Source organism: Coregonus clupeaformis, chromosome 1 (genome assembly GCF_020615455.1).
Source record: "Coregonus clupeaformis isolate EN_2021a chromosome 1, ASM2061545v1, whole genome shotgun sequence".
NCBI lineage: Eukaryota > Metazoa > Chordata > Actinopteri > Salmoniformes > Salmonidae > Coregonus > Coregonus clupeaformis.
In genome coordinates this window covers 7,867,502-7,882,665 of record NC_059192.1, presented here as the reverse complement: position 1 = coordinate 7,882,665, position 15,164 = coordinate 7,867,502, and the positions used below count along the sequence as shown (strand labels likewise).

Genomic DNA, 15,164 nt, shown 5'->3' with positions numbered 1-15,164 from the left:
AGCGTTTGATTTATGTAAACGGAATAAACTCTTGACTTCGGTATTTTACCTCCTGCGCCTGACTCCTTCCTTCACAGCTCGTCACACCTCCCTTGATCAAAGCCGGCTTTAATTTCTTCGTTATTATATGCTTAGAGAAAGGAGAATGAATAGGCCTAGATTTCAAAGAAGTATTGTCGGTATTGCAGATACCCTCCTGATTCTGGAGTGTTCAAAAATACAAATTATTCCAATTGACTTCTAGCGTTTATTAGTAGTAGAGGGAGAATGAAAATGTCTGTAGCGTCCGAACGAATGTGATCTCACTGTAGAAAGGGGAGACTCTCACGAACATGGTGGTGGTCTCCGTTTTGCTCTACAACCCCCACAAGTGTCACGGGACACGTCTGAATGTAACCGGTACCGATAAACAAATGAATGGAAGTATGGAGGTAGTTTAGTGCCAAAAAAGGGGATAAATATGTGTCCAAAAAACTACAATATTTCCTTAGCTTTCTTGTATCTCCTCGATATAGGAAAGACAACTTATTTGTTGACTGTCTGTTTTGCCATTTATGAATGTGTTATTCAATGCATCTCTATGGGCTTTAGTGGTAAAGGATAAATTCTATATTTTATAAAATCATTTTTAAAATATATTGTTTGTATACCTAAAGGGGTCCTAAAGTAAAACATCTGATAGCTAAATTATCCATAGTATGACCCTCTTAAAACAATTCCATATGTTAGCTTAGTAGAAGTAAATTGAATAGATAATTTATACACTAAAGAAAAGTGTCTCAGCTCAACTAAATCATCTTTGGATAGGCTTATTATATATACCTGTGTGAATGGATACCACAGTGGATACGGTCTCCTTTGGATAGGCTTATTATATATGCCTGTGTGAATGGATACCACAGTGGATACTGTCTCCTTTGGATCATAATGAAAGTAGGTAGTTATTGCAACACAACACTTAGCAGCAGTAAGAAGTAATCTGCTGTGCAGACCCACTGCTGTGTCTGACGATCTGTGACTAATGTCAAGGGAATGAACTCAGTAAAAGCATTGAGACTCCGGGAGACGGTGAAAACAAGAACATCTCTGATGAAACCCATACGAATAAAAGCTTTTTCTGTGCATTCATTGTTCTTGTACAACATGTATAGTTAACTTTAAAACGCAGCTTTGGCTTACTCATTGATTATGTTTTATAAGGCAAATTTGACGATTTTGAAATGAATAGATTTTTCTCTGACTATATAGGCTTTGTTATCGCCCAGGTGTGCACCAATGGTATTGTCGCTGCGTGTTGAGTAACATAAGAAAAGAAGAGGGGGGCATGGATTAAATTATCAAGAGCAAGCACAGCATTTCATAACCTAATTAATGCTATATACCTCAGTGACTTAACGGCATCTGTGAGACGATTATTAGTTACATTGTTTCCTCCTGTTCATCTCTTATTGCCATGGCACAAGCCGATGCAAGAAAGGAAGTAGCGGAGAGCATTGGATACATCACACTAGTCCGGAGTTTCAGTACGTGCCACAGATTGCACAGGTACGTTCCTTTTGCATCTTGTTTTGTAGAAAACAACAATACAATAGACAGCTTGGGATGCAGGGTTGCTTGCTTTCTAGAAACGGATGCAGAGGCTGCGAGTCGTTTCAGGATGAATCAAATAAAACCTGTCGCTTCAATCCCGGAAGTTCATGGGATCTTTAGTTCTATTCTAGAGACAGCTAATTCATCAAACTACCATTTTAAAATGTTTAAAATGTTTTTATTATATATTTTAGATAGGTTTTATTGAAGCCCCATAGGCTACATGTCCTGTGTTGTCTCTCCAGCCTGACGTTGAGTGATGAGGTAAACCAGAAGATATTTGGGAAGTGTAACAATCCCAACGGCCATGGACACAACTACAAAGGTCAGTCATTCTCCAAGGTCTCATCCAAACCACGTAGGTCTTCTGTCATATTGTCTGATTCTTCAGTATAGTTTACATAGCTAGCCTATCCCATAAGTTCAAACCGGGTCTAACCTAACGTTTAAGGCTCTGTTAGTGTTTTCTTTTTGTAGTGGAGGTGACAGTTCGGGGAAAGGTAAAAACCACCTGAGACTCTCCATCCTCCAATATTCAGTACAACACCACACAGGCACGGTGATGAACATTACAGATCTGAAGCAGCACATCGAGGTGAGACCCTCCCTCTCCTCCAGGCCTGGATTTGACTTTTTAGATTGACAGTTTATTCTTTGACAGCGTAGGCTGTGTTTCCCACTAGCTCCAGCTACTACAGCCTACTACAGTCATTTTCATACAGGCACTTTTCCACTTAAATGAACAAGGCTACTTTTCAATTTGCTAGTCAGAAGGAAGTCTGCCGAGCCCTCTCCTGCTAGAATGAACGATATGCATCTACCAGCGATCTATTGATAGGACAGGTGCTTGTCAGTCACAAAGTGAGCGATGACAGGGAAACACTGCTAGTTTAACAGTCTGCTGTCTGTCCTGCCTCTCGGTACCTGTGTGTGTGTGTCTGTGTGTTGTGTGTTGTTGCAGTCACATTTTTACACGGAGGGAGAGAACATGAATTTGCACGTCCTATATAATGTGGTAACAATGTCGAAATCCACTTAGCCTATTGCTTTCTGGCACATTCATTTATTTTATTTCGCGTGCAGGGTCCAACATTGATGATGGCACGCCGGGGCCGGAAAAAACATGTCGGGCCAGTGGATCTCGTCAGTAGATCCCTGAACAGGCATGAATTTTAAGCCCGAGACCTATCCATGCCCGCGACGTTAAGGCCCTACCCTATCAAGTCCCGGCCCGGCCCGAAACCAGAAATAACTTCCTCTGTTAGTAAATCAATTAGCTGCTACTCTCTGTCTGTCACTCGCTCCTGCTTGCCGCTCGTTCTGCATGCGCTCTGCTCATGGCGGCTCTAGGTCTTTGAGGATTCATAGCAACGGCTCCGCTTGCCTTGCTCTGCTCAGTGACGAGACATTGGAGAGTAGTTAGCTCTATAATTACTTTTCGTCACTGTAAACTCCGACTACTCAAGGAACATTATTGTTTGCTGTGGAATAATCTCTCCTGTTTTATATTTGACAAAGTTGAAGCACTTCTGACACCATGTTATGATCCATATACACTACATTAGGCCAGCCTTTGGAACTTTGGTTTTCCCAGATATGGCTACTATATTGTGATCCCTACATCTGATGGATTTGGATACTGCTTTAAAGGAAATTTCTGCAGCATTAGTAAAGATATGATCAATACATGTTGATGATTTCATTCCTATGCTGTTTGTAACTACCCTGGTAGGCTGACTGATAACCTGAACCAGGTTGCAGGCACTGGTTACAGTTTGAAGCTTTTTCTTGAGTGGGCAGCTTGATGAAAGCCAGTCAATAGTTAAATCACCCAGAAAATATACCTCTCTGTCGATATCACATACATTACAGGTTCCATTTAGAACCTTTTGAGCATGGTTCTATATAGAACCTTCAAAAACGAGTTCTAAATAGCACTAAAAAGGGTTCCACTATGGTTACAAGCCAAAGAACCCCTATCTGGTACTATTTAGAACCATACTTTTTTTAGTGTGTACTGATAAGCGTTTGATTCACCAGATCACAGTTTGCACACAGCATCTTCTAATGGCAGACAGTCAGTGGGAAGTGCCTGTGTAGTTTCACTCATTAAAGAGAGATATTACAGTAATGGCCTGTCTGGGTTTGTTTCCTGTTAGCTTGGCTTTGGTTCTACCAGTATTTAACCTTAGCCAACTGTCAGCCGTAACGGTGAACTTGGCCTGAACTGTGAAGATGGCAGTATTTTGTTTGTTGGGGTTTTATCATGGAGTCACTGTACCATTCTCTCCTGTCATGTGAGCTCCTCGTATTTTAGAAAAGCAAATGTAAACAAAGGATTACACTTTGTTGTCTTGTGTCGTACGTGGGTCTGGAGTAGATTTCAAATGCATTCCCATGACCTCTTACTTGAGGTCAAGATAACAGGAAACAAACCCAGACAGATCATTACTGTAATATCTCTCTTTAATGATTTCTACAGCTGCACCACCGAGAGCATCCTGACTGGTTGCATCACCGCCTGGTATGGCAACTGCTCAGCCTCCGACCGAAAGGCACTACAGAGGGTAGTGCGTACGGACCAGTACATCACTGGGGCCAAGCTTCCTGCCATCCAGGACCTCTATACCAGGTGGTGTCAGAAGAAGGCCTTAAAAATTATCAAAGACTCCAGCCACCTTAGTCATAGACTGTTCTTTCTGCTACCGCACGGCAAGCGGTACCGAAGTCTAGGTCATAAAGGCTTCAAAAATCCAGAAAATCACATTGTATGATTTTTAAGTAATTAATTTGCATTTTATTGCATGACATAAGTATTTGATACATCAGAAAAGCAGAACTTAATATTTGGTACAGAAACCTTTGCTTGCAATTACAGAGATCATACGTTTCCTGTAGGTCTTGACCAGGTTGCACACACTGCAGCAGGGATTTTGGCCCACTCCTCCATACAGACCTTCTCCAGATCCTTCAGGTTTCGGGGCTGTCGCTGGGCAATACGGACTTTCAGCTCCCTCCAAAGATTTTCTATTGGGTTCAGGTCTGGAGACTGGCTAGGCCACTCCAGGACCTTGAGATGCTTCTTACGTAGCCACTCCTTAGTTGCCCTGGCTGTGTGTTTCGGGTCATTGTCATGCTGGAAGACCCAGCCACGACCCATCTTCAATGCTCTTACTGAGGGAAGGAGGTTGTTGGCCAAGATCTCGCGATACATGGCCCCATCAATCCTTCCCTCAATACGGTGCAGTCGTCCTCTCCCCTTTGCAGAAAAGCATCCCCAAAGAATGATGTTTCCACCTCCATGCTTCACGGTTGGGATGGTGTTCTTGGGGTTGTACTCATCCTTCTTCTTCCTCCAAACACGGCGAGTGGAGTTTAGACCAAAAAGCTATATTTTTGTCTCATCAGACCACATGACCTTCTCCCATTCCTCCTCTGGATCATCCAGATGGTCATTGGTAAACTTCAGATGGGCCTGGACATGCGCTGGCTTGAGCAGGGGGACCTTGCGTGCGCTGCAGGATTTTAATCCATGACGGCGTAGTGTGTAACTAATGATTTTCTTTGAGACTTTATTTTTATTTTTATTTTATTTCACCTTTATTTAACCAGGTAAGCCAGTTGAGAACAGGTTCTCATTTACAACTGCGACCTGGCCAAGATAAAGCAAAGCAGTGCGATAAAAACAACACAGAGTTACATATGGGGTAAAAAAACATAAAGTCAAAAATACAACAGAAAATATATATACAGTGTGTGCAAATGTAGCAAGTTATGGAGGTAAGGCAATAAATAGGCTATAGTGCAAAATAATTACAATAGTATTAACACTGGAATGCTAGATGTGCAAGAGATTATGTGCAAATAGAGATACTGGGGTGCAAAAGAGCAAAATAAATAACAATATAGGGATGAGGTAGTTGGGTGTGCTAATTTCAGATGGGCTGTGTACAGGTGCAGTGATCGGTAAGGTGCTCTGACAACTGATGCTTGAAGTTAGTGAGGGAGATAAGAGTCTCCAGCTTCAGAGATTTTTGCAATTCGTTCCAGTCATTGGCAGCAGAGAACTGGAAGGAATGGCGGCCAAAGGAGGTGTTGGCTTTGGGAATGACCAGTGAGATATACCTGCTGGAGTGCAGACTACGGGTGGGTGCTGCTATGGTGACCAATGAGCTAAGATAAGGCGGGGATTTGCCTAGCAGTGATTTATAGATGGCCTGGAGCCAGTGGGTTTGACGACGAACATGTAGTGAGGACCAGCCAACAAGAGCGTACAGGTCACAGTGGTGGGTAGTGTATTGGGCTTTGGAGACAAAACGGATGGCACTGTGATAGACTACATCCAATTTGCTGAGTGGAGTGTTGGAGGCTATTTTGTAAATGACATCGCCGAAGTCAAGGATCGGTAGGATAGTCAGTTTTACGAGGGCATGTTTGGCAGCATGAGTGAAGGAGGCTTTGTTGCGAAATAGGAAGCCGATTCTAGATTTAACTTTGGATTGGAGATTCTTAATGTGAGTCTGGAAGGAGAGTTTACAGTCTAACCAGACACCTAGGTATTTGTAGTTGTCCACATACTCTAGGTCAGACCCGTCGAGTGGTGATTCTAGTCGGGTGGGCGGGTGCCAGCAGCGTTCGATTGAAAAGCATGCATTTAGTTTTACTAGTGTTTAAGAGCAGTTGGAGGCTACTGAAGGAGTGTTGTATGGCATTGAAGCTCATTTGGAGGTTTGTTAACACAGTGTCCAATGAAGGGCCAGATGTATACAAAATGGTGTCGTCTGCGTAGAGGTGGATCTGAGAGTCACCAGCAGCAAGAGCGACATCATTGATATACACGGAGAAAAGTGTCGGCCCAAGAATTGAACCCTGTGGCACCCCCATAGAGACTGCCATAGGTCCAGACAACAGGCCCTCCGATTTGACACACTGAACTCTATCTGAGAAGTAGTTGGTGAACCAGGCGAGGCAGTCATTTGAGAAACCAAGGCTATTTAGTCTGCCAATAAGAATGCGGTGGTTGACAGAGTCGAAAGCCTTGGCCAGGTCGATTAAGACGGCTGCACAGTACTCTCTATTATCAATCGCGGTTATAATATCGTTTAGGACCTTGAGCGTGGCTGAAGTGCACCCATGACCAGCTCGGAAACCGGATTGCATAGCGGAGAAGGTACGGTGGTATTCGAAATGGTCGGTGATCTGTTTGTTAACTTGGCTTTCAAATACTTTCGAAAGGCAGGGCAGGATGGATATAGGTCTGTAGCAGTTTGGATCTAGAGTGTCAACCCCTTTGAAGAGGGGGATGACCGCGGCAGCTTTCCAATCTCTGGGGATCTCAGACGTTATGAAAGAGAGGTTGAACAGACTAGTAATAGGGGTTGCGACAATTTCGGCAGCTAGTTTTAGAAAGAAAGGGTCCAGATTGTCTAGCCCAGCTGATCTGTAGGGGTCCAGATTTTGCAGCGCTTTCAAAACATCAGCTGTCTGAATTTGTGTGAAGGAGAAGCGGGGGGGGGGCATGGGCAAGTTGCAGCGGAGGGTGCAGAGTTGGTGGCCGGGGTAGTGGTAGCCAGATGGAAAGCATGGTGGTCCCAGCTCTCTTCAGGTCATTGACCAGGTCCTGCCGTGTAGTTCTGGGCTGATCCCTCACCTTCCTCATGATCATTGATGCCCCACGAGGTGAGATCTTGCATGGAGCCCCAGACTGAGGGTGATTGACCGTCATCTTGAACTTCCTCCATTTTCTAATTATTGTGCCAACAGTTGTTGCCTTCTCACCAAGCTGCTTGCCTATTGTCCTGTAGCCCATTCCAGCCTTGTGCAGGTCTACAATTGTATCCCTGATGTCCTTACACAGCTCTCTAGTCTTGGCCATTGTGGAGAGGTTGGAGTCTGTTTGATTGAGTGTGTGGACAGGTGTCTTTTATACAGGTAACGAGTTCAAACAGGTGCAGTTAATACAGGTAATGAGTGGAGAACAGGAGGGCTTCTTAAAGAAAAACTAACAGGTCTGTGAGAGCTGGAATTCTTACTGGTTGGGAGGTGATCAAATACTTATGTCATGCAATAAAATGCAAATGAATTACTTAAAAATCATACAATGTGATTTTCAGGATTTTTGTTTTAGATTCCGTCTCTCACAGTTGAAGTGTACCTATGATAAAAATTGCAGACCTCTACATTCTTTGTAAGTAGGAAAACCTGCAAAATCGGCAGTGTATCAAATACTTGTTCTCCCCACTGTATATATTATTTAAATGTCCTGATCACAGATGCGTCATTGAGGCATTCTGCACATTGGAAGAAACATATAACACAGGCAAATACAATCACATACATACCTTTTGTTTGTGATAGATTTATGAAAGAGAATTGATTGACAGCAGTGGAGGCTGCTGAGGGGATGACTGCTCATAATAATGGCTGTAACGGAGCGAATGGAATGGCATCAAACACCTGGAAACTATATGTTGGATGTAATTGATGCCATTCCACTGATTCCGCTCCAGCCATTACCAAGAGCCTGTCCTCCCCAATTAAAGTGCCACCAACCTCCTGTGATTGACAGAGATAGGCAGATGTTAGTTGTTATGGCAACATTTTGCAAAAACAATACACTACAAAAGATGGAAACAAACGATAAATAAGAGTCGTTCAGAAAAGTGTTTAAAAATGTACTCATTATGCACAAATCTAAATGTTTCTAAACGTATGAATGGTGTTATAATTTATACTGTAGACCTCAAAGCTCTCTGGACGCCAACACAAACAGGCATAAATCCAGTTTACGGACATACAAGTCTGCCATATTTACATGCGGCCACATCTTTCCTCCCCAGCCCTACCCCTCATGTCCATCACGGGCATGTAAAAGTGTCAGTGGTGTTACTCTGCTGGAGTAAGCACAGCACTCTGTGTGAGGAGAGACCCAGGAGGCTGCACTGAAACTTGTTGTAAATTGGTAAGAAAAGTGTTTAGCACTCAGGACTGGTGGAAGGTTAAACAGGTTGCTGGGCGGATACGTAAACTATTTGGTTCTATACTGCCAGTGCAGTGGGGTCATTCTGTCGTGTTTGGTCTTGATGCTTTGATAGTTTTTTTTGGTGAAAATTTACAAACACTTCCTGGTAAAAAGGCTGCAGGACATGTGGCGTGAGAAAGACAGAGCTGGGGATTATATGGTGTGTGTGTGTGTTTGTGTGTGTGTGTGTGTGTGCAGAGTGTTTACATTCTTCCCCAGGCAGAGAGTAATGGTAGGGCCCCCTTGGGAGGACAGAGACTCATAGCAGGAAAAACAAACAGACAGACAGAGAGAGAGAGGGAGAGAAAGAGAGAGAGAGATAATTAAAGAGAGAGCGCGAGAGAGAGAGAGAGAGAGAGAGAGAGAGAGAGAGAGAGAGAGAGAGAGAGAGAGAATTAAAGAAAGAGAGAGAATGAAAGCGAGAGAGAGAAACAGAGACAGAGATAGAGAGCGATAGAGAGAGAGAAACAGAGACGGCGAGAGAGAGAGAGAGAGAGAGAGAGAGAGAGAGAGAGAAAGGAGAGAGGGAAGAAGCGTGTGTGAGACATGCTCAACATTGACTTATTTCTGTTTTTTGTTTGTTTTTAGAATGAGATAAACACTCAAATCTAAAAAGAATTCAAGACAAGAAGTGATGAACAACAACTCTATTCAAAGAAAAGAAAACTCAGAATAGAAAAAAAAGTAGCTTTGCGCCTCAAATTAAGAAGTTTTGACTCTCGCTAGCTAGCTACACAACAAAAACCTAGCCAGCAGGCTAACAAGCCAGCTAGAAAATTGAGCTAGAACAAACCTGGCAAGGGGAGTTAATACAACTACATCAAACGACCAAACTGAGTGAGTAAACCAAAAAGAAGCACAGACTGTAACTTTAAACCTATCTTCTGTTTTTGTGTGTGAAGATTTTCACAGTTTTTGCTGTTTTTTGAGCTAAAGGTCCCGTGTAGCTCAGTTGGTAGAGCATGGCGCTTGCAACGCCATGGTTGTGGGTTCGATTCCCACGGCGGGCCAGTATGAAAATGTATGCACTCACTAACTGTAAGTCGCTCTGGATAAGAGCGTCTGCTAAATGACTAAAATGTAAACAGGAGCTAGCTAGCAACAGCAGCAGACAAACAAAACTGGTTGCCATGGCAACAGTGCAACAGAGCAGAGCAGCAGCAGTAGCAGTGCCCGCAGGCACCATGTCTCACCACTCTCAAGGACGTCGCTTTAAACCGCAGCTCCACCCAGGAACAGCGGAGCAATCTCCACCCCCACGAGGTCACAGAGACAGCACCCTGGACCCCCCAGCCACGGCCACAGCACAGAATACCCCAGACCAACCCAGACGAGGCCTACCTCCCCCTCTGCAGACCCACACCTGGAGGAGCCACAGCCCGGCAGGCAGAGCCATGCACAAGCTGTGAGAGGAGCAACTGGCCCAGCCCCCACCAACGAAATGAGTGACATCAAACAAATGCTGAATCTACTATGCTCATAGGCCAAGGGTCATGGTAAGATGAGCACAAGAACTCCACCATCCACCCAAGTGGCATGACACAAATGCTATCTTAAATGATAAACAAATCACAATTGCATAATAAGAGTTTACGTTAATTGAAAAATCCTATTGTTGGATTGTGAGTGTTTATCTCATTTTGAAGGTAAAGAAAAAACAGTTATGAAATCTTTTTACGTTGCATGTTGGAATTTACAAGGAATAAAGTCCTCTACTTTTGGGCTAAAGAGCAGAAACCCAGACTTCCTTAAAGAAATTGATGATGTTGATATTGTAGTACTACAGGAAACATGCTGCAAAGGTGATGTTTCCACTGGCTGTCCACTAGGTTATAGGGAGATAATCGTACCATCCACCAAATTAAAAGGAATCACACAGGGCAGAGACACAGGGGGAATGCTAATATGGTATAAATCTGAACTAACTAATTCAATCGAATTGATCAAAACAGGAGAATTCTTGATCTGGCTAAAAATCAACAAGGAGGCTATCTTAATAGATAAAAACGTCTTCCTCTGTGCCACATACATTCCCCTCTCAGAGTCACCCTACTTCAATGAAGAGAGTTTCTCCATTCTAGAGGGGGAGATTAGTCACTTTCAGGCCCAAGGCAACGTACTGGTCTGTGGAGACCTGAATGCTAGAACAGCAGAAGAACTAGACACTATTAACAGTCATGGGGACAAACACCTACCGGGAAGCAACAACCTTTCCCTCCCCACATACCCCCCCAGAAATAACTATGTGAAAAACAAAAATGGAGTACAGCTCCTGAAGCTCTGTCGAACACTGGGTCTGTACATAGTCAATGGTAGGCTAAGAGGGGACTCTTTTGGTAGGTACACCTACAGCTCATCCCTTGGCAGCAGTACTGTAGACTACTTCATCACCGACCTCAACCCAGAGTCTCTCAGAGCCTTCACAGTCTGCCCACTAACAGCTCTCTCAGACCACAGTAAAATCACAGTGTATCTGAGAAGAGCAGAACCCAACCATGAAGCATCACGGCCCAATAAATTACATGGTACTAAACAGACCTATAGATGGAGTGCAAAAAGTACAGAAATCTACCAAAAAGCAATTAGTAGCCAAAAAAGACAATCTCTCCTGGACAACTTTTTAGCCTTAACATTCTCCTACAGCAATGAAGGTGTAAATTTGGCCATTTGGAACATAAACTTTACATTTGACAAATTAGCCTCCTTGGCTAATCTAAAAAAACATAAGAGCAAACCAAAAATAATAGATAATGAAAAATGGTTTGATAATGATTGCAAAAATCTAAGAAAGTCATTCAGAAATATATCTAATCAAAGAGACCCAGATAACAAAAATATATGCCTTCAATATGGGGAAACACTGAAGCAATACAAACACACCCTAAGAACAAAAAAGGAACATCACATTAGAAATCAGCTGGATGTGATTGAGGAATCCATAGAATCAAACTACTTCTGGGAGAATTTGAATAAATTAAACAAACCTCATCATGAGGAATTGGCTATCCAAAATGGGGATATGTGGAGAAATCACTTTGCAAACCTCTACAGCAATATATCAAAGAGCCCAGAACAACAAGATATACAAGAAAAATTACAAATCCTTGAATCAGCAGTCAAAGACAATCAGAATCCTGTGGATACCCCAATTACAGAACAATAATTATTGGAAAAAATGTGCACTCTCCAACCCAAAAAGGCCTGTGGTGCTGATGGTATTTTAAATGAAATAATCCAATATACAGACCACAAATTCAAATTGGCTATACTCAGAATCTTCAACATTATCCTAACTGCTAGTATTTTCCCCGATATTTGGAACCAAGGATTGATGACACCAATCTATAAAACTGGAGACAAATTTGACCCAAATAACTACAGAGGAATTTGCATTAACAGCAACTTGGGGAAAATTCTCTGCAGTATCATAAACAGCAGACTACATCATTTCCTTGATGAACACAACATCCTAAGCAGAAGCCAGATAGGATTTTTTATTCATTATCGTACAACAGACCACATTTACACCCTCCACACTCTAATTGACAAACAAGTAAACCAAAAAAAAGGCTAAATCTACTTGTGTTTTGTAGACTTCAAGAAAGCATTTGATTCAATTTGGTACGAAGGTCTTTTTTACAAACTAATAGAAAGTGGTATTGGAGGGAAAACATATGATGTTATTAAATCAATGTACACTAAAAACAAATGTGCGGTTAAAATCGGCAACAAGCAAAGAGACTTCTTCTCTCAGGGACGTGGAGTGAAACAGGGCTGCCCAATAAGTCCAACACTATTTAACATCTATATTAATGAATTGGCAAAAACATTAGAAGAATCGGCAGCACCTGGTCTCACCCTACACAACACTGAAATCAAGTGTCTGCTGTACGCAGATGACCTGGTGCTACTGTCTCCCACTAAGGAGGGGTTACAGCAGCATCTAGATCATCTGCACAGATTCTGTCAGACCTGGGCTCTGACCGTTGATCTAAAAAAATTGAATATAATGATATTCCAAAAAAGGCCCGGAAATCAGAATGACAAATATAAATTATATTTGGAAACAGTTCTATTAGAACACACCAAAAATTACACGTATCTAGGACTAAATATCAGCAACACAGGTAGCTTTCACATGGCTGTGAATGAGCTGAGAGACAAAGCAAGAAGAGCATTCTATGCCATTAAAATGAATATTAAAATCGAAATTCCAATTAGAATCTAGCTCCAAATTTTCCAATCAGTTATAGAACAAATTGCTCTATATGGCAGCGAAGTATGGGGTCCACTCTCTAATACTGAATTCACCAAATGGGACAAACATCCAGTCGAAATACTGCATGCAGAGTTTTGCAAGACTGTATTGCAAGTGCAAAGAAAAACTCAAAATAACGCATGTAGAGCAGAATTGGGCCAATACCCCCTCCTTATTCAAATAGAAACAAGAGTCATCAAATTTTACAACCATCTAAAAACAAGTGACCCCAAAACATTCCATTACACAGCTCTACTATGTCAAGAGATGAAACAAGAGAAGAGTCCCCTCAGCCAGCTGGTTCTGAGGCTCAGTTCACTAACCAAAACCAACCTCATAGAGCCTCAGGACAGCACTCAGAAAATCTGGCTCAACCAAATCATCACAAAGCAAACAGACAAATACACTGCTCAAAAAAATAAAGGGAACACTTAAACAACACAATGTAACTCCAAGTCAATCACACTTCTGTGAAATCAAACTGTCCACTTAGGAAGCAACACTGATTGACAATAAATTATTTCACATGCTGTTGTGCAAATGGAATAGACAACAGGTGGAAATGATAGGCAATTAGCAAGACACCCCCAATAAAGAAGTGGTTCTACAGATGGTGATCACAGACCACTTTTCAGTTCCTATGCTTCCTGGCAGATGTTTTGGTCACTTTTGAATGCTGGCGGTGCTTTCACTCTAGTGGTAGCATGAGACGGAGTCTACAACCCACACAAGTGGCTCAGGTAGTGCAGCTCATCCAGGATGGCACATCAATGCGAGCTGTGGCAAGAAGGTTTGCTGTGTCTGTCAGCGTAGTGTCCAGAGCATGGAGGCGCTACCAGGAGACAGGCCAGTACATCAGGAGACGTGGAGGAGGCCGTAGGAGGGCAACAACCCAGCAGCAGGACCGCTACCTCCGCCTTTGTGCAAGGAGAAGCAGGAGGAGCACTGCCAGAGCCCTGCAAAATGACCTCCAGCAGGCCACAAATGTGCATGTGTCTGCTCAAACAGTCAGAAACAGACTCCATGAGGGTGGTATGAGGGCCCGACGTCCACAGGTGGGGGTTGTGCTTACAGCCCAACACCGTGCAGGACGTTTGGCATTTGCCAGAGAACACCAAGATTGGCAAATTCGCCACTGGCGCCCTGTGCTCTTCACAGATGAAAGCAGGTTCACACTGAGCACATGTGACAGACGTGACAGAGTCTGGAGACGCCGTGGAGAACGTTCTGCTGCCTGCAACATCCTCCAACATGACTGGTTTGGCAGTGGGTCAGTCATGGTGTGGGGTGGCATTTATTTGGGGGGCCGCACAGCCCTCCATGTGCTCGCCAGAGGTAGCCTGACTGCCATTAGGTCCCGAGATGAGATCCTCAGACCCCTTGTCTGAGATGAGATCCTCAGACCCCTTGCCAACTCCACCAATTGATTTGCTTAATATGTGGCAACGCGTCACTAGTTCCCATAGACTCTGCTGTACTCTAGCCCTTTTTATAGTCACCACTGTGACTGATAGAAAACTGAGGAAAACAATGACTAGGTACAGACTCAGTGAGCACAGTCTGGCTATAGAAACCGGTCATCACAGGCAAACCTGGCTGCCCAGAGAGGACAGGCTGTGCTCACTCTGCCCCCGGGGAGAGGTAGAGACAGAGCTGCATTTCCTATTACACTGTAACAAATACTCAGACCTAAGAGAATCTTTCTTTCCCAAAATGTTCATTCAGCACAAAGAATTTGAAACTATAAAAGAGGAAGAAAAAATCAAATATTTATTGGGTGAAAAGCCTAAATGTGCAATTTTGGCAGCCAAATATGTGTCCTCCTGCCACAACCTGAGGGACAGCCAGTGAAAAGTGTAATGTAATTTACATTTACATTTTAGTCATTTAGCAGACGCTCTTATCCAGAGCGACTTACAGTTAGTGAGTGCATACATTATTTATTTTTATTTTTTCATACTGGCCCCCCGTGGGAACTGAACCCACAACCCTGGCGTTGCAAACGCCATGCTCTACCAACTGAGCTACATCCCTGCCGGCCATTCCCTCCCCTACCCTGAATGACACTAGGCCAATTGTGCGCCGCCCCATGGGTCTCCCGGTCGCGGCAGGCTACGACAGAGCCTGGATGTCAATGTCAATAATATTTCCTGTTTTATTTTGGCTTTCATACCATGTCATGTGTCTTCTCAGTCATGTTGAGAATGATCGACTACTATTGCTTTAATGTATTGTTATTCTCATTAATATTGTTGTTGTAGTTGCTGTTAATGGTAATCCCATTTCCACTACTAC

The 15,164-nt window shown here is 43.2% G+C and overlaps 1 protein-coding gene across 1 annotated transcript; it reads left to right on the top strand.

Moving 5' to 3' along the window:
• Nucleotides 1–1,453: 1,453 nt before the first annotated feature.
• Nucleotides 1,454–10,020, top strand: LOC121581361 (6-pyruvoyl tetrahydrobiopterin synthase-like). Its single transcript, XM_041896879.1, has 5 exons — nt 1,454–1,545; nt 1,836–1,915; nt 2,068–2,089; nt 2,128–2,185; nt 9,835–10,020. The coding sequence occupies exons 1-5, from the start codon at nt 1,454–1,456 to the stop codon at nt 10,018–10,020; spliced, it is 438 nt and encodes a 145-aa protein (XP_041752813.1).
• Nucleotides 10,021–15,164: the final 5,144 nt, after the last annotated feature.